The sequence below is a fragment of the Eubalaena glacialis genome, chromosome 7 (genome assembly GCF_028564815.1).
Source record: "Eubalaena glacialis isolate mEubGla1 chromosome 7, mEubGla1.1.hap2.+ XY, whole genome shotgun sequence".
NCBI lineage: Eukaryota > Metazoa > Chordata > Mammalia > Artiodactyla > Balaenidae > Eubalaena > Eubalaena glacialis.
Window position 1 is genome coordinate 111,291,809 of NC_083722.1, and position 20,142 is coordinate 111,311,950.

The 20,142-nt window shown below is 47.2% G+C and overlaps 1 protein-coding gene and 1 pseudogene across 2 annotated transcripts; one reads left to right on the forward strand and one right to left on the reverse strand.

Moving 5' to 3' along the window:
* Positions 1 to 7,832: 7,832 nt before the first annotated feature.
* LOC133094915 (26S proteasome regulatory subunit 4-like) lies at positions 7,833 to 9,865 on the reverse strand (annotated as a pseudogene).
* A 7,198-nt stretch (positions 9,866 to 17,063) lies between these two features.
* On the forward strand, positions 17,064 to 19,519 carry LOC133095617 (uncharacterized). 2 transcript variants are annotated; one of them, XR_009701642.1, is made up of 2 exons: positions 17,064 to 17,324; positions 19,231 to 19,519. XR_009701642.1 is itself a non-coding variant. In XM_061197350.1 (2 exons), exons 1-2 carry the CDS (start codon positions 17,224 to 17,226, stop codon positions 18,041 to 18,043), a joined length of 642 nt encoding a protein of 213 aa, XP_061053333.1. In that variant the 5' UTR covers positions 17,064 to 17,223; the 3' UTR covers positions 18,044 to 18,285. The 2 variants fall into 2 exon arrangements, 1 of the variants encoding a protein (XP_061053333.1); XM_061197350.1 differs by lacking the exon at positions 19,231 to 19,519 and adding an exon at positions 17,503 to 18,285.
* Positions 19,520 to 20,142: the final 623 nt, after the last annotated feature.

Consider the following 20,142-nt stretch of genomic DNA (forward strand, 5'->3'; position numbering starts at 1 on the left):
TATGTGAACTGGCTCTCATCATCTGTTTCAACTTCCTCGTGTGCCTTCACAGGCTGCTGAGGCCAGAAAGCTGAAAACTACATTTCCCTGTCTTCCTTGCAGCTAGAATTCTGGATGAGTTAGCTCCACCAGTTAAGTGCACTGATGCAGCTAGGAGTGAGGTCGTGGCCATCTTTTTGCTTCTATGGTTGCTACTGCTGGCTAGCACAGCCAGGGAAACACTATGTTTCAGCAGCAATTCAGATTTTTAAAAAAAATAAATTTATTTATTTTATTCATTTTATTTTTAGCTGCGTTGGGTCTTCGTTGCTGTGCATGGGCTTCCTCTAGTTGTGGTGAGCAGGGGCTACTCTTCATTGTGGTGCGTGGGCTTCTCATTGCAGTGGCTTCTCATGTTGCAGAGCATGGGCTCTAGGCAGGCAGGCTTCAGTAGTTGCGGCACACAGGCTCAGTAGTTGTGGCTGGCGGGCTCTAGAGCACAGGCTCAGTAGTTGTGGCGCATGGGCTTCGTTGCTCTGCGGCATGTGGGATCTTCCCAGACCAGGGCTCGAACCTGTGTCCCCTGCACTGGCAGGCGGGTTCTTAACCACTGCACCACCAGGGAAGCCCAGCAATTCAGCTTTGTGTGAACTAAGAGACTGAGAGAGTTGCAGCCATGGCAGAGGCTCCCTTATATCTGGAACATAGCTCCAGTGACGCCCCCTTTTCCTGATTGTGGGAGAGGCTGCAGCTCCCCTGGTAGGCCAGTTCTGCTGTGTTGTTCTGGCTGCATTCTTGAAGGCCCACTCAGAGACATTCCTTGAGGCCCTCCAAAGACTTTGTAAGCATCTAACACCCTGGATTAAATCCCTTTCTGATTAAAATTGGTAGAATGGCTTGTTTCCTCTAACTGAACTCTGATTAATGCAGAGGCTTGCCGTTAAAACTGACTATTCAACCGCATTCCACCTAAAATGTGGCTCAAGTCCAGGCTCTGGCTTACATTCTGGAGAGCCTCTTCTTGTTATGCCCAAGAAGCAGCATGGACACCCCCACCACCACCAAAAAGCTCCCCTGACCTGGCCTGCCTCAGTGGAGAACAGACCACTTCTGAGAGCAGCTGAGGGCAAGCACAGACACAGCCTTCGCTGCAGGGATCCTGCTTCTGACAGATCTGTCCTCCTTCCACACCCAAAGGTAAGGGCTGTACAATCCTAGCCACTGCTCAGGCCAACTGAGTGTCTGCAACAACACATGGAAGGAGTTAAAATACCTATCATCATAGAGATTTGGGTCCTCCTTCATTTCCCTACCAACAAAGCCATGAAGTTAAATGGGAGACTCTGGGGAGAGGGTGGGGAAGGGGGACTGCTGGTGGTGTGGAAGCAGAGAGCAGGGACATCACTCTGCATCCATTACCTGACTGGTACACACGGGAACATTTTAAATTTTAATCATTGTCTACTTATTTTAAGGTAGAGTAGGAAAATATAACATGTGAAACAAACCCAATTTCATGAGCAGTATCTCTTCAGGACATGTTTAAAAGGCAAACCAATCGGGGGGATAATTAGGTAAGTAATAGTAGAACTGGCATGAAGATATGGCCAAAATCATGCAGGTGGCATGCCAATTCCTATGATTTGGAAACCCCACTGCAAGATGACATTTGGTCCCTGTGACAACAGTAGGAGTTGCTTAATTTTTGCCTCCACTTTAGAATGGAGAGGATCAGAAAATTGAAATGACCTGTCAGTGTCACATGGCTGCTAGTGGTCAGTGACAAAGTTGGGATTCATTCCCGGCTGGTATGGTCTTCACCCCACTCCCACCCCCACCTTATACAGACTCCGAAAGTCACCAGTAAGCATAACTTTGGAGAAGTGAAGAACTCTTCCAGTCTACTTCCTCCTGGCGGCCGTGGTCATCCACCAGGATCCCGGCTCCCCTCTGATGGGGCTGGTGTGCTGCAGGGAGAGCTCAGGAGGTGTGGCCTGGACATCCGAGCAGGCTGCCTCCTCCAGGGTGCAGGCTGGAAGGAAGCAGCCGCCTTCAGGTTCAGGGCAGAGGCGGCGGGGGGGCCCTTGCTGGATCTCTCATGCTTCTTCTTGGCCTCCTCTCTGGGCTGCAATTGATATCCCAGGAAAACAAACGAGAAAGTGCAGCTGGGATGGTGTGGGGGGTTGGGATGCTGCCTGGGCACAGGCTGAGAGTCCCTTCTCAAAAGCCGATGATTCGTGTGGCCCAGGTCTCAGGGTCAGAGCTGTTCTAGCCAGCCCTCCTGAGGGGCCAGTGGCCATTGGTGTTCCTCCTGTGCCCAAGGCTCCAACGCTGTCCAGGGCGCCAGCTGGGGGCCTCAGAAGCCAACCAGCAAGGAAGGCGAAGGTCTTCTGGGCACGGCTGCAGCTCACTGCTTTTCTGCAACCCAAACAACTTCCATTTCATCTGTTTTACATTCTGAAAACAGTTTGAGGGGGAATTCCCTGGCGGTCCAGTGGTTAGGACTTTGTGCTTCCACTGCAGGGGGCCTGGTTTCAATCCCTAGTAGGGGAACTAAGATCCCGCAAGCCGCGTGGTGTGGCCTAAAGACAAAAGACAACAGTTTGAGAACCACTGCCTTAGCATCTCCTAGGCCTCAGGTTTGAAGAACTGTGCACAGGGCCCACGCTGCCTCTGAAGATATCCAGGGCAGAAATGGATGGGATAGAGGAGTGATGGCAAGTGATGACCGAGGGGCCTGGGGAACCAGGTGAGCAGGAAGGACAGTGGGTTCCAGACGCTGGCCTTTACCAAACCCTCTTCTAAAGTGCTTCCTTGTCATTCCTGCCTAGCTTAAAAATACACGTTGGGAGAATGCCTGGGTAGCTCAGTCAGTAGAGCATCAGACTTTTTTTTTTTTTTTGGCCAGCCACGTGGCTTGTGTGATCTTAGTTCCCCCACCAGGGACTGAATCTGGGGCCATGGCAGTGAAAGCACCAAGTCCTAACCACTGGACCACCAGGGAACTCCCCTAGAGCATCAGACTATTTTTTTTTTGAATATTTATTTATTTATTTGGCTGTGCTGGGTCTTAGTTGCAGCACGTGGGATCTTTGTTGCTACGTGTGGGATCTTCTTTTTTAGTTGTGGCATGCGAACTCTTAGTTTCAGTATGTGGGATCTAGTTCCCTGACAAGGGATTGAACCTGGGCCCCCTGAATTGGGAGCACGAAGTCTTAGCCACTGGACCACCAGGGAAGTCTCCTAGAGCATCAGACTTTTAATCTGAGGGCCCAGTGTTCAAGTCCCTGTTCAGGTGCAAAAAAATAAATAAAATTTTAAAAATAAATAAAAATAAATAACCAATTAAAATAATAAAATTTGTAAACAACCTAAATGCCCATTGACAGATGAATGAATAAAGATGTGGTCGGGACTTCCCTGGCAGTCCAGTGGTTAAGACTTTGCACTTCCACTGCAGGGGGCACGGGTTCAATCCCTGGTGGGGGAACTAAGATCTCTCATGCCACGCGGCGCAGCCAAATAAATAAATAAATGACGTGGTACATACAGACAATGGACTACTACTCAGCCATCAAAAAGAACAGAATAATGCCATTTGCAGCAATATGGATGCAACTAGAGATTATCAGACTAGGTGAAGTCAGTCAGAAAGAGAGAGACTGGTGGACCGCCACTGTAACCAAATGGTCTCACGTAACATTGGCAACATCGGCATAAAGTAACACCACGGACCTCTTGACAAGACGAACAGAGACGGACCCAATATCACATACAGTATTTGTCAAAATTGCAAAGCCTGCATGTAACAAGAAGGAAACATCAGGCAGACCCAAACTGAGGGACAGTCTACAAAATAACTGGCCTATGCTCTTAAAAAACCTCAAGGTCGAAAAAGACAAAGAAAGGCTAAGAAAACTGTTCCAGATCAAGAGACTTAAGGAACATGAAAACAAAATGCAATGCATTGTCCTGGAATGGATCTTAGACCAGGAAAACACCACCACCACCACCACCATAAAGAGGACATTATTGGGACAATGGAAGAACCTGAATATGGGCTGTAAATTAGATATCAAGAGTGTATCAATGCTGAATTTCCAGATTTTGATAGTTGTACTCTGGTTTTGTACCAGAATGCCTCTGAATTTAGGAAATAAACCCTGAAGTTAGAGGTTAAACACAAAGATGTTTTCAATTCACTCTCAAGTGGTTTAGAGAGAGAGAGAATGATAAAGGCAAAAAATTTACCTAAATAATCCATGGCCAAGTCAGACAACAGAGCATGGAGGACAGGTGAAGTTTTCTCCCACACCCTTTGCTGCCACCTCCCAGACACAAGCACAATCTTTCACGTATTTCTCTGGGCTCAGATAATCATCTATACACAGATGCATGGTTTGCTGGAGTTTGGTCTCTTTTTAAAAACAGGGTCATAGATTACATGTTACCCTACAATTTGATTTTTAAAATAGTTTTTAAAGTTTGTTTTTAAATCAAAGCAATATGTGCATATGGTTAAAAATTAATAGTACTGAAGGGCTTAAATAAAAGCCAACTGCCCCACCCCTTCCTGACCCCAAGGCTACTTCTCAGTCACTCTTAACTGTTTGTTTTGCTGGTGCTTACCCCATAGCTCTAAATAACACGCTTATCCTGCTATTTCTGGGTATATGAATGGTACATTGACTTCCTGCTTTGCGTGAGGATTTAATTCACTTACACCCTCCTCCACTGTTTCCAAGGGTTTTCGTCACTGTCTGTAGTCCTTCTGTAACTTCCACTCCGGCCATATCTGAGCTCCAGCTCTGTACCTTTTCCTTCCCTCACCCTGCCACCTGTCTACTTCTGTTAACTATAACTTTACACTGTCAAACTGATAATGTGTTATGTTGTTCTGTAACCATAATTGTCTTCCTTGCTGAGTTGACAGGTGGACTCTCCATAAATATTGCTCATATGATTAGCACGATAGAAATATTATTACCTGCACAACCAAGCAGTGTACTATGGTTACATCTCCTTTCTTGGGCAGCCTTTGATTTTCCTTGCATTCAACTTCTTTTACTTAACAGTATATCAAAGGTCTTCCAATTTTTTAAATGACCATATGGTAATTTGAGTAGGTAGATTTAAATTTTAAAAATTAAACTAAATTTTTATAGTGGTAAAATATACATAAAAAGGCCATCTTAACCACTTCTAAGTGCACAAGTCAGTGATATTAAGTACATTCTCACTGTCGTGCGACCATTGCCACCAACCATTGCGTAACTTCTTCATCATCCTGCACTGAAACTGGCCCCATTAAACATGAACTCCTCAATCCCTGCCCCCACCCCCAGCCCCTGGGGCCACTGCTCTACTTCCATCTCTAAGACTACTCTAGAGATCTCATAAAAAATGGCATCACACAATATTTGTCTTTTGTCCTTTTGGCTTACTTCACTTAACGTAATTTCCTCAAAGTTCACCTATGTTGTAGAGTATGTCAGAATTTCCTTGCTTTTTACAGATGAATAATATTCAATTGTGTGTGTGGATAGCCAGCATTGTGTTTTCTATTCATTGTCCACTGAAGGGTATTTGCCGTGTTTCCACCTTTTGGCTACTGTGAATAATGCTGCTGAAGGGGCTTTTCTGGTGGAGCAGTGGTTAGAATCCTCCTGCCGATGCAGGGGACACGGGTTCGAGCCCTGGTCCCGGAAGATCCCACATGCCGCGGAGCAACTGAGCCCGTGCGTCACAACTACTGAGCCTGTGCTCTAGAGCCTGCAAGCCACAACTACTGAGCCTGCGCTCTAGAGCCCATGAGCCACAACTACTGAAGCCCGTGCACCTAGAGCCCGTGCTCCACTACAAGAAAGCCACCACAATGAGAAGCCCGCGCACTGCAACGAAGAGTAGTCCCTGCTCGCCGCAACTAGAGAAAGTCCGCGCGCAGCAACGAAGACCCAACACAGCCAAAAAGAAAAAGAAATAAATTTAGAAAAAAAAAAAAAACTGTAGTGAACGTTGTTGTACAAATACCTGTTTGAGTACCTGCTTCCAGTTCTTTTGGGAATATGCCCAGAAATGGAATTGCTGGATCATATGGAGATTCTATGTTTCTTTTTTTTTTTAAAGAAACCTCCATACTGTTTTCCACAGCAGCTGCACCATTTTACATTCCCACTAGAAGTGTGTAAGGGTTCCAATTTCTGCTTTTTTGATGATTCCTAATGGGTGTGAAGTGTTATCTTATTGTGGTTTTGATTTCTATTCCTTAATGATCAGTGATGTTGAGCATCTTTTCATGTGTTTATTGGTCATTTGGATAACTCCTCTGGTGAAATATCTTTTCAAGTCCTTTGGGCATTCTATTTAAAATTCATTTTTTAAATTGTGGTAAAATATTCATAACAAAATTAACTATTTCTCAGTGTACCAGTGGCATTAAATACATTCATATTTTTGTGCAACTCTTACCCATTTTTGAATTGGGTTGTTTGGTACTGCTGAATTTTAGTAGTTCTTTATATATTCTGGGTATTAATTCCTTATCAGATATGTGATTTGCAAATATTTTTTCCCACTTTATACGTTGCCTTTTTACTCTGTTGATTGTATTCTTTGATGCACAAACATTTTAAATTTTGATGAAGTCCGACTTATTTTTTCTGTCATTGCCTGTGTCTTTGGTGTCACATCCACAAAATCACTGCCAAACCCCATGTCATGAAGATTTTGCCCTATATTTTATTCTAAGAGTTTTACGGTTTTAGCTCTTACATTTAGGTCTTTGATCCACAGTATGCAGAGTTCATAACTTGTTAAATCAAAGCAATCTTTTTTTTAATTAATTAATTTATTTATTTATTTTTGGCTGTGTTGGGTCTTCGCTGCAGTGTGCAGGCTTGTCATTGTTGTGGCTTCTCTTGTTGTGGAGCACGGGCTCTAGGCATGCGGGCTTCAGTAGTTGTGGCACACGGGCTCAGTAGTTGTGGTTTGCGGGCTCTAGAGCTCAGGCTCAGTAGTTGTGGCACACGGGCTTAGTAGCTCCGCGGCATGTGGGATCTTCCCAGGCCAGGGCTCGAACCCGTGTCTCCTGCATTGGCAGGCAGATTCTTAACCACTGCGCCACCAGGGAAGTCCTCAAAGCGATCTTTAAAATGTAAATGCCATCATGTCTGCTCACAAATCTGCAGAGGTTTTCATCTCACTCAAATTACGAATCATTACCTGATCCTAGCCTACGGGGCTCCACCTGATGCGATTTACACTCCTCTGATTTCACACGACTCTAGGTGCACTGGCCACACCGTGCTGCCCCTCCCATGTGCCGAGCACATTACCACTGCAGGGCATCTGTGCTTGCTGGTCCCTCTTCCGGGAGATCCCTGATCGCACGACTCCTCAATGAGGTTGCTCCCGACCACCTTCATCTCTACGCCAACCCTGAGTTTGTTTTCTTATTAGCATGTATCACTGCTATCATTGTTCCTTTTGTTCCCCAGGAGACTATAAACTCTAGGAAGGCAAAGGTCAAGAACACATGGATGCTCAGAATAAAGCTTCAAGTGGTGGCCAGTGGATGAGAGCTTTCTAGATCAGATCCTTAAAATCAGGGTGCACCCCCTTTATCCCTCCCTCCTTCCACCGGCTGGAACCAAATGTGTGGAAACCAGTTTTAGACTATTTAGATGATGGAAACTCCTTAGAGATGACCAAGCAACAAGACAGGTGGAACTTGGGTGCCTGGTGATTTTTGTAAACGGTGCTGTTGAGAAAGCTTGGGCTTCTTTTTTCCTTTTGAGGAAGAGCACACTTTATTGGAAAGAGAGCACTGCATGTGACCAACAGATGAAGGCAGCTCAACAGGCATCCTGACCACCATGCTCGAGAAGACACACAGGGTGCTTTGCTGAAAAAGATCAACGGGAACATGGATTCCTCTGGGCAACCTCCCCAACCTTATCCCTCCCAGGAGGACTCCCAGCCATTTCCTCGAAGGCAACCATGATTCACTAGAGAGACAGCCCTCAGGGGTGCCTTCTTGTTTATGTTATTTTATTTTTTTAAAGTTTTTTTTTAATGTGGACCATTTTTTTAAAAGTGTTTATTGAATTTGTTACAATTTCTGTTTTATGTTTTGGTTTTTTGGCCATGAGGCAGGTGGGATCTTAGCTCCCCAACCAGGGATCGAATCTGTACCCCCTGCACTGGAAAGTGAAGTCTTAACCACTGGTCTGCCAGGGAAGTCCCTGCCTTATCTACCTATCTATGTATCTATGTATCTATCTATCTATTTATGTTCGGCTGCATTGGGTCTTCGTTGCTGTGCACGGGCTTTCACTAGTTGCAGTGAGCGGGGGCTACTCTTCGTTGCGGTGCACAGGCTTCTCATTGTCGTGGCTTCTCTTGTTGCGGAGCACGGGCTCTAGGAGCGCAGGCTTCAGTAGCTGTGGCACGTGGGCTCAGCAGTTGTGGCTCGTGGGCTCTAGAGCGCAGGCTCAGTAGTTGTGGCGCACGGGCTTAGTTGCTCTGCGTCATGTGGAATCTTCCTGGGCCAGGGCTCGAACCCGTGTCCCTTGCACTGGCAGGCAGATTCTTAACCACTGTACCACCAGGGAAGCCCCTGCCTTCTTTTTTGTAAAGAAAATTTTCTTCAGATTTTAAAAAAGTCTTCATTTGTTACTTTCATTCTATGTCCTCTCAAGGTCACCAGACTCGCTTTGGTATAGAGTGCCTTGATGTCGGCACCAGACAGGTCATCTTTCGCAACAGTCAGGTGGTCTGGGACTACATCATCGGCCAGCTTCATCCTGTTGTATGAATAGTGCTCCTCATTTCTTTACTCAGGCAGAGGAGTTCGATCCCCTTGTTCACCTGGCCTGGTCTCGTCAGGGCCGGATCCAAAGTTTCTATTCAGTTTGTGGCCGTGATAACTTTCACATCTCCCCTTGAATCAAATCCATGCAGCTGGTTCAACAGATCCAACTTCATTGTCTGAATTTCTCTCTCACCACCGGCATTTGAGTCACATCTTCTTGTCCCTATGGCATCACTTTCATCCATGAGGAGGATGGATGGTGCATATTCTTCAGCCACTTGAAACAATTCCTGGATGAGTTTGGCCCATCACTAGGTGCTTCTGAGTAAGTTCAGAGCCAACTGCCCTCCAGAAAGTGGCGAGGTTTGATGTACTCTTATTGCTTTGGCTGGTGAGGTCTCACCTGTGTTGGGTTGACCCACAGAACGAGTGACTTCACACTCATCTCCTCTTAATATTCAGGATGAGAGAGAGGAAGCGCTGCAGACTCCTTAACCTCCTGGATTCGGCTGTCCACCCCCCAGTATCAGTGTAGGTCTGCTGGGGGACCTTTCCCACCTTCACCACTGTGACCTGGGGCTGTGTGTCACCCATCAGCACACCTACCATGGCATGCACCTGTGGGTGAGCAGGACCAAGCAGCCCGGTTTCCGCAGCACCTTGTCTACAAGTGAAAGAAAGCGGCCGCGCTGCTCTGAGCTGACAGGTACAGATGCGACGGTGGGATGCCCAACAATCACGTTTCCGCGCTTCCTGCCGACACGGCCGTCCCCTCAGATCACCCACCTTTGATCTCTCCTCCTCTTGCTTTTCCTCTAAAGCCTTCACTTTTCTCTGAATTCTAATGAGTTCTTCCACCAGAGAACATAGTCTTTAATTCTCTCCAACCTGAATAATTTTAACTGGCACTGAGTGTGAGGGGGCACCGGGGACAGTTTGCTGGCAGCATCTGGTCCCTATTTCCTTTTCCTTTTTCCCACTCTATAGGTACAGGAGGGTCATATTTCTTTTTCTTGTCTTTGTAATCCTTTTGCCACCTACAAGACCATGACCACCACTCTGACTTTGACCCATCATGCTTTGGCCACTGGAGCCACCAAGATTGGACTTTCATGTGCAGACACACTTTCACCTTAACAAAGTCACGGTTATTTTGCATCTCCGTCACAGCAGCTGTATCTATTTCTTAACTCTGAGCTTTCTCACCAGTGCGCCTCGGCGAGGAGAAAGGAGTGTCTTGGGGGTAGTGAGGAGTGTCAACCAAAAGAGGCTACAACCGTGACCAAAGACCTCCCTCTCTTACTCATCTCAGTGTATTCCTCATCCTAGAACAGGGAATGGGAAACAAACACTGCTCTTACTGCTGCATATATGCATATAATTTCAACTATTGATAAAAATATATATACCCGGGACTTCCCTGGTGGTGCAGTGGTTAAGAATCTGCCTGCCAATGCAGGGACACAGGTTCGAGCCCTGGTCCCAGAAGATCCCACATGACGCGGAGCAGCTAAGCCCGTGCACCACAACTACTGAGCCTGCGCTCTAGAGCCCGTGAGCCACAACTACTGAGCCCGTGTGCCACAACTACTGAAGCCCGCATGCCTAGAGCCCGTGCTCCACAACAAGAGAAGCCACTGCAGTGAGAAGCCTGTGCACCACAATGAAGAGTAGTCCCTGCTCGCTGCAACTAGAAAAAGTCCGCGCGCAGCAACGAAGGCCCAACACAGCCCAAAAAAACAAAAAAACAAAAAAACCATATACCCATGCACAGAAAAAAGACTAGAAGGAAATACTTCAACACGTTAAGGGTGAGGATTCTGTTGCAAGATTCCAGGGAAGAAACCTAAGTACCATAAAGAGAAAGGAATGCTGAAAATGACCAGAAGCTTTCTAGATTAGGAAACTGAAATGATGCAGTTACCATCAAAGTCATTAAAACCGCCACTCTTACTACATGATAGTAAAAAAGATACATTTAACAAATCCATCCTGAATTCAGATATAACTTTTTTTTTTTTTTGGCCGCACCACACGGCTTGTGGGATTAGTTGCCCGACCAGGGATCAAACCCAGGCCCTTGGCAGTGAAAGCGCGGAGTCCCAACCACTGGACTGCCAGGGAAGTCCCCAACTTTTCTTTTAAAGATTTAAAGAGAGAGTATGGCTCGTTTTGTGTTTCCTGAAACACGTACCATGAAACAATTCCTGAGACATGACCACTGTAAAAAAGGTTCTGTGGACGCACAGTGCTCTCCCTGGAATTTGAGAGGCTCTGAGAAATCCTGCAGTTAGGCAACACGGTTACTGTTGCTTAAGAAAGCTTTTTTTTTAAGATTTTTTAAAAATAAATTTATTTATTTATTTATTTATTTTTGGCTGCGTTGGGTCTTCGTTGCCGCGTGCGGGCTTTCTCTACTTGCGGCGAGCGGGGGCTACTCTTCGTTGTGGTGCGCAGGCTTCTCATTGCGGTGGCTTCTCTTGTTGCGGAGCACAGGCTCTAGGCGTGCAGGCTTCAGTAGTTGTGGCTCGCGGGCTCTAGAGCGGAGGCTCAGTAGCTGTGGCGCACGGGCTTAGCTGCTCCGCGGCATGTGGGATCTTCCCGGACCAGACCTCGAACCCGTATCCCCTGCATTGGCAGGCGGGTTCTTAACCACTGCGCCACCAGGGAGTTCCCAAGGAAGCTTTATTGTGGCAAACACCACTGCTCACATGTCCGGTCTCCCCTTGGTTCCTAGAATGTAAGCCTGATTTGTTCAGGGCAACAATGGGCCCAGCTAAAGAACTCCGTTTCTCGGCAGGCCCTGCAGCTAGAGGTGGCCAGGTGACAGGACTCCAGGCAACGAGGGGGAAGCTGCTTGGAGGGGCTTCCCGAGCAGCTCATAACAAGAAAGCTGACTGAGCAGGCAAGTATACTTTGCCGCCTTCCCTTCCCCTTCATCCTGCCTGGAGTCATCTTGTGACCCTGAGGTGACAAGCATGAGGATGAAAACCACAGGGTAAGGATGAGTGAGCAAAAGGACAAAAGTAGCTTCGGCCTCTGATGGCTTCATGGATCGACTGTACTTCTCAGAACTTCTCGATCCATGAGAAAAGGGAAGTCTACGCTCAGCTAAGGCACTATGGGTTGGGTTTTCTATCAAAAGATAGGAGTCTGGGTCCTTGATGGTCCCATGGGGCAGCCACTCTAGCAGAAATCTAAACTTCTTTTACAAAAGAGAAAAATGAAGCCCTAATTTGTTCATCACCTGTAGCAGAGACAGGTAACATGCATTATTCTTGGGTCCTGGGTAAGAAAGGAGAGAACAGTCACGCTTTGGAGATGCTGAGTGTGAGGTGCCAGTGGGATAGACAAACACAGAGAAGCAGGAGAGAGCAGGGGGTGTGGGTCTGGAGCTTGGGGAAAAGAGCCGGGCTAGAAAAGGACAGGTCAGGGACTTCCCTGGTGGCGCAGTGGTTAAGAATCTGCCTGTCAATGCAGGGGACACGGGTTCGAGCCCTGGTCTGGGAAGATCCCACATGCCGCAGAGCAACTAAGTCCGTGCGTCACAACTACTGACCCCGCGCTCTAGAGCCCGTGCTCCGCAACAAGAGAAGCCACCGCAATGAGAAGCCTGCACACCTCCACGAAGAGTAGCCCCCGCTCGCCATAACTAGAGAAAGCCCGCGCACAGCGACGAAGAGCCAAAACACAGCCAAAAGTAAATAAATAAATAAAAAATAAATTAAAAAAAAAAAAAAGACAGGTCATAAGACTTCAGGGTGGACACTTCAGAGTCCCTCACTGCTGGTCTTAGGTGGGGCACAAACACATTCTGACCATCTGTGAGGAACAGAGCAGGGGTCAGATTTGGACTACAAATGAGGAAGACCTTGTCACAGGCAGAGCTGTCCAAGAAAGGAACAGGCCCCCTCGTCGGGGAGCACTGCACTCCTTGAGCAGTGCAAGCAGAGACTGGGTGCTGGAGAAGCGGGGAGAGGTCCAGAGCAGCGGGAAGTGGGTTCCATGACTGTTAAGGATCTTTCAAACCTTGAGCTGCTGATATTCTAAGCATCTGATTTGGTTCTGAAGTGTGATGTTATCAACCTTGGAAAAAGGACCCACCCAACAGTGAGACCAGGAGTCGCAGGGCCCCCATCCTTGCCCTGATGCTATGGTCTTTCATAGAAGCCAGGGGCCATTTGGATGGTACTCAATTTCATGCAAGGTCTCAGACGTTTCTATTGACAAGTATTAGATAACTACTAGACTCAAGATTTTTATTTAACTACGTACTAATGTTTTTTTCTCCACAGTTATTAAACTGATACATGCACAAAACAACAATAACAGTGACAACAACAAAAAAACTTGGTAAATTCAAGAAAACACCAAGGGAGGGGGAAATAACCACGATTAGCAATTTTAACATAAAAATATCATGTCTTTTTTGTGTGCATAAATTTTTCCTCAAAGCTGTGTTTTACTTTACATGCTATTTTGATGTCTTTGTTTTTTTCAACTTATTTTTATATAAACTTACAAAAAAGTTGCAAGGATAGTAAAAAGAACCCCTGTGAATCCCTGTGTACCCTTCACCCAGATATACTGCTTCCTTTTAATGGCCAGGTGAGCCCTTTATCCACATGACTCTACTGTCCCCAAAACATACCCTGAGATGAATACTCTCATTATCCACACCTCACACATGAATACATTAGGCGTTAGTTAGGGTCTTCCAATATTTCACTTCACAATCCTTTGTTAAAGGTCTTTGATTCCTATCTTTGTGCACCTATTCCTTAGGTTTTCGATGCCATCTCTAAATAAGATTATCCACAAAATGCCCCAAACCCACTGGCAGGGCAGAAGGGAATCCACGATCATCACAGTACCTTAAACCTGTGTCCCATCACCGGGCCACGTCATGGTCCATGATGCACAATGACTAACTACATCTTTTAAATCTTCTAATGACCTTGTAAACAGCTTAATAGTGCATTTTTTATGATTCAGAATTACTTTGTCAAATGCAACTATACGAAACACACTCTACTCTCTATAATCCTATCAGATATTACTTCATGTTAAAATGCGTACGCACCCATGTTCATAGCAGCATTATTCACAACAGCCAAAAGGTAGACACAACCCAGGTGTCCACTGACAGATGAAGAAGCAAGATGTGGTGTCAGGGTGGAAAAATTTTCTTTCCACCCTTCTAGGTTCTTTGGCTGGTCTAATGGTTCAACTGACATAAGACAGATTAACAGGAGAAAAACAGACTTAATTTCATATGTACGGGAGCCCCATAAAAATATGAGACCCAAAGGCAGTCAGGCAATTGAGGCTTATCTGCATCCCTGAACTAGGAAAGGGATAGAAGCTGGGGCTGCAGAGGCGAGGAGGGCCATTCACAGCACCTGAGAAGAGCGGATGTCTGGTGATTAGATGTCTGCCCTGCCACGCAGGTTAAGTCTTTAACATAAAAAAGTCATCTCTGGTAATTGCTTTCTTTAGGGGCTGGCCTCTTATTTAAATTCTTTTAGGCTGATAAAGAAGAGGTAAAAATTTTTCCTGAAACTTCTGGGTCTTGATAGCCTTTGGCTCAAAATAATTCACATGACAAGGTGGCACATTTGGGGTAGCATATTCTGCTCCCCTTCAGTGCTATACACACACAAGAGAATATTAATCTGCCTTTAAAGGGAAGGAAATTCTGACACATGCTACAGTGGGTGAACCTTGAGGACATTATGCTCAGTGAAGTAAGCCAGTCACAAAAATATACTCTGACTCCTCTTATATGAGGTCCCTGGAGCAGTCAACTTCACAGAGACAGAAAGCAGAATGGTGGCTGCCAGGGACTCAGGGGAGGGAAAAATGGAGAGGTATTGTTTAATGGGTACAGAGTTTCATCTTTTTGTAAAATGAAAAGACTTCTGGAGATTGCTTACACAACAGTGTGAATGTACTTAACGCCACTGAAATGTACACTTAAAAATATTAAGATGCTGAGTTCTACATTATGTGTACATACCACTATTAAACTAAGAGAAAAATTTTAAACATACGCAGTACGTGTTTCATATTAAATGAGCAATGAAATATGAGCAATGAGCCGCAGAAATGGAGGCTGATGCCTCTGAAAGGCACTGGAAGACGCTCCGAAGAGGTGCCTGTGAGCTGAACAGTGCAGGTGGCTGTGAGCAAGGAGGCGTCTCCGCAAACGGCCTGCAGACCATATCCGCACTCTCCCACTGGAGACGGGAAGCCGGGGGCCCTGAAGCCAGCAGACCTGCTGGCCCCCACTTCTCCTTGCAGGCTTCCTGTGTTAACTGTCACCCTGTGGCCGCCTGCTCCTTACCCTCCGGAGAAATTCTCCTGCTTCTGAGCGCAGTATTAGTTCCTCAACCCTGAGGTTGAAATACTGCAGAACCAGAGACCACTACTGAGTGCCTGCTGTATGCCCTGCACAAGGTGCTTTACATACATTGTCTCTAATCATTTTCACGGTGACCCTATGAAAGAGGTTTTGTGATTCTCGTCTTACTCATGCGGAGACTGAAGTCTGGAAAGGTTAGGTAACTTACTCAACGATACACAGTAAGGAGCTAAATTCTTTGCATTATATGGCCTCTAAGATGATAAAAATAAAAGTAAGATCCATAGGGCAACTAGCATATTTTTAAAGCCCCTATAAGGTCCCAGAGGCAAAAATGTATCAAGCAACTCAGGGTTGCCCCCAAATAGTAAATGCCCTTTCCTGAGCATTTAGCACAGCTTAGGAACTTGGCTAACTCTGGTTCCATCACCAGAGCTATGGCGTTATGTGTATACCATAGGCCCGAGTGGCACGTGCAAGGGTGTCCACTCGTCCAGCACCAGCGCACTGGGAAAGCCCAAAAATGGTCAGTTGCTTCAGGAAGGAGGACGTTGCTCTCACATTCAAATAGGTGATTCCCAAAGCCAATACCAGTTCTGAAACTGCTACTACTTTATTTTTTAAACATTAAGAAGACATTTCGGGATGATTTTAAGGCAGAACTTGCTTCAGTTTCTAAGTCAATGCTGCCATTGTGTTCCATGGTACTAACCCTAAAAACACAGGAAGATATACCAGCAACAGAACCTACTGAAAATATGTGTGCTTGTAGCAGAAAGGCATTTATTCATTCATTCATTCATTCAACAAATGGGTCTTGAGCGCCTTCTGTTTGCCCGGCTCCTCCTACCCCCCCTCAAAAACAAAAACAAGAACAAAAATCTCGCTTTCAAGACTCAGGTCGTCTCATCGGTTCGAAACCTTTGCAGCAAGTATTGATATTACAGTACTGACCTTTAAAATTTTATCCTCACAAATTCAATCTCATGAATCTATTAACCACCGTGGTTCCAGCTGAAAAAAACCTACTTTTTTTTAACGTTGCCTTCTCGCTTCATGATGTGATAACCTCATAAAAAGACTTTGTGTACTTAGATCACCCACTCAAATATCCCCAGACTTGTTTCCCCCGCCCCTGTCCGCGTCCTCCCATCTCTGCTGCCTTCCTCGCCGCCCGTTTCGGCCCTTCGGCTGGGACTCTGCCTGTGCGGGCTCGTGGGCATCTCTACCCTCGTGGGTCTTTCTAAAAAACACCCAAAACCCGCCAACAATGCACATCCTCACACGTTTTTCCGCTCTTTGCTTTTTTCACTTAGTGTCTCCTGGGGTTGGGTCCACGTTAGTGTGGGAACCGTCCTGCGGTTTCTAGCGACGGCAGGTCACTCCTCTGAAAGGAGAGACTAACTCATGTCACCTGGTTATTCCTGGTGTCGTGGTCAAGACAAGAAGGTCAGCCTTCGTGTCCACGCGAGGCAGCTGAGGGCACCGGCACCCCTCCCTAAACGGCCGAGAGGGAACCCCTAACGTGGCCGCGGGGCACTGTGGGCCCAAAGCCGAGCCCAGGAAGGCCCGAGAGCCCCAAAGACCGCCCCACCGCGGCAGAGCACGAGCGCCCTGCGCCGGCGGCCGGGCCACGGGCCACGCCGCACGCTCGCCTCCACTTCCGGCCACGCAGTGGGGGCCGCCATCTTGTGCTTTCGGCCACCTACCCGACGGCAAAGACGCCGGGAAACTCCGCGGGAGCCGTCTTTCGCGAGGAGCCTGCTACAATCCCCGCGTGTCCCAGAAACAGGCCAGCCTCTCAGCGTGCCGTACCGCCACACAGGAAGCCGCCATCTTGCACATCTTGTACGGCAAAGCCCTCCATTTCCGGGACTGGCCGCTGACTTGACCCCTGAGGCGCGAGCCAACAAAGGTGGCGTGAGCGCCCTCTGGCGGCGGCGCCGGAGTAGCGCCTCCAGCTTTGACCTGCGGGGAATTCTGCTTCCGGGTCTCCTGGGGGTGGGGCGTGGACGTGAGCGCCGAGCAGGGTCGCGGCTGGGGTGGCACCCGAGCGTGCGCAACGGCGATGACGTGGGGCTGCGGGCGGGGATCGCGTGGGTTGAGGATCTGCGTGGTCTGTTACCTCGCCCCCTCCCGGGAGGCCCGTGCTGTTGTTACCATTTACGGGTGAGAACACGCGCCCTCCTTGCCCACTCTGCTAAACCCCGGTGAAGATGGCCTGGAGATCCGTCCCCCCTTTTTGTAAAATGGGTAACATTACTTAATCGGGGGGTTATTGCGAGGATTGAATTTTCGGATGACAGTACCTGGTTCTTAACGTCCGTTTCTTCTCTATCGGTGATAGTGATAACAACAACCCCGTGCAGGATGGCCCCTGGGCTGCCCGGGGTCTGCACAGGTCCCCTGGAGGATCCTCCTGGGCAGGGAGCGCTGAAGTGGTAAAGGACAGTGGGGGCAGCGTGGTGCACGGGGTGGGGACATTAATGACGGGAGCTGAGGAAGCTTCTGCAGAGGGCCAGCCGCGGAGCAGACGAGGCATGAACATACCTGCTCATTTGAACGAGGCCAGCGACACGTTGGAGGGTGTTCAGGGGGTTCGTGAAGCAGACGGCAGTGATTATGGCGACGGCCCAGGGAAGCACCATCCCCAGGCCCACCCAGAAGTTGCCCCTTATCTGTGGCTGGTGATGGGTCGCCACGGGCTGGTGTTCTGGTATGACCTGGCTATCAGCTCTCTCAGCCCTCAGGGACCTGACTGGTTGGGCAGTGCCCCGGAGGCAGCCCTGGCTCTGTTGCAGGAGTCTGGCAGCCTGGCCTCCCTTGTAGGGCTCCTGCTTGTCCTCCTTCATAGATGTCTTTGGGATTCACACGTCCAAGATGCGTAGCACTTAAATTCTACGTCATAAGTGCAAATACAGTGATTTGAGGACTCTTTAGATATCATTATCTGCTCTACCTGCTTCAATCCACCAATCAGACCACCTCCCATTCCATCAGGGTAGCTTCCTGTTTGGATGCATTCCAGGGCTTCAGGAGACCTCTCTTTAAAGTGCAAAAATAACCTTTATATCTGGTATCAGTTCCCACATAGGTGAGGAGTTAGCACCTTAATGGTAGTACGTGTAGTTAAGGGCAAGTCTGAGAGTTTTCATCCTCATCTTCATCACAGTCCTGGGCGAGAGTCCAGGACCCAGGGAAGATGCCGTTTCTGTCCTTGGGAAATAGACGAGATTTGTTAAGCCAGGTATTATTGCCTTGTCGTGGAAGAAATGAAGGAAGGAAACCTCATCCTATTTTTCTGTTGAACACTGAAATTGTCTAATATCGTCCTTAATGTTATGAGTGACATTCATGCTGGACAACACAAACCAAAGCAAACAGGAACATCAGGCCTTTGCACTTGTATCCACATAATGTGTATAATTAATGATTTATGAAGTTTTTTTTTTTTTTTTGGCTGTGCCCCTCGGCTTGTGGGATCCTAGTTCCCTAACCAGGGATCAAACCTGGGCCCCGCAGTGAAAGCGCTGAGTCCTAACCACTGGACCGCCAGGGAATTCTCTATGCAGTTGTCTTTTAAATCAGAATAAAAAAGAAAGAAAGAAAGAAAGAAAGAAAAGAAAGGAAAAAACCTACAAACAGAAAGTTTGTCTTTTATATTTACCCATGTAGTTACCTTGATTGGTACTCTTCCCCCCCGCCCCCGCTGTTTGGAATTGAGTTACTGTCTAGTGTCATATCATTTTAGCCTGAAAGAGTCCCTTTATTATTTCTTGGAATGCAGGTCTGCTAGCAACAAATTCTCTCAATTTTTGTTTACCTGGGAATCTTCATTTCTCTTTCATGTTTATTTTATTATTTTAGTGTATTACATTAATTGACTTTTGGATGTTAAACCAAGCTCCTATTCTTGGGAAAGCCCACTTGATCATGGTATATAATTCTTTTTATATGTTGCTGGATTTGGTTTGCTAATATGTTGTTGAGAAAATTTGCATATATATTCATAAAACACATTGGTCTGGGGACTTCCCTGGTGGCGCAGTGGCTAAGAATCCGCCTGCCAATGCAGGGGACACAGGTTCGAGCCCTGGTCCGGGAAGATCCCACGTGCCGTGGAGCAACTAAGCCCGTGCACCCCAACTACTGAGCCCACATGCCACAACTACTGAGCCCACGTGCCACAACTACTGAAGCCCACGTGCCTACAGCCCCTGCTCAGCAACAAGAGAAGCCACAACAATGAGAAGCCCGCGCACCATAACAAACAGTAGCCCCCGCTCGCCGCAACTAGAGAAAGCCCACGTGCAGCAACGAAGACCCAACGCAGCCAAAAATAAATAAATCAATTTATCAAAATAACAAACAAAAAAACCCACATTGGTCTGTAGTTTCTTTTCACTTGTGATGTCTTTGGTTATTTTTTTGTTTTTTGTTTTTGTTTTTTTTGTAATGTCTTTGGTTTTGAAATCAGGGTAATGATGGCCTCGTGGAATGAGTTCCTTCCTCCTCTATTTTTGAGAAGAGCCTGTGCTCCCAGAGTGGGAGGCATTAAAGAAGCAGACACGGAGAAGCTGGGGATCGGAGCGGAACCCTGGCCAGCTCTGCAGGCCTCCCAGTGCACATGAATCAGTTCTGCAGTTTTCAGGTGTAGTTGCTGCCTTCAGATTCCAGCTTCCGGGAGAGCGAGTCTGGCCTAGATTGGGTCTCGTTCCCCCTCGTGCACCTGCGGTGTTTGGTTCACTTTGACTGTTCCCCCAAACGGAACTAACTAATGCAAGTTCCTCAAAAGGATTGTGGAGTTCTGTGGCCCGGACTGCTCACCGTCTACAAGACATCTTCTCTCTCATTCTTCCACATCAAAAATATGTTCTCTGTTAAAAGGATGTTTTACTGCCTCTCTTTCGGATGGGTATGCAACTTAAGGCTCAATAAATGTTTCTTGAGGGAGTGAAAGGATGAATTAATAAAGAGAATGAAAATG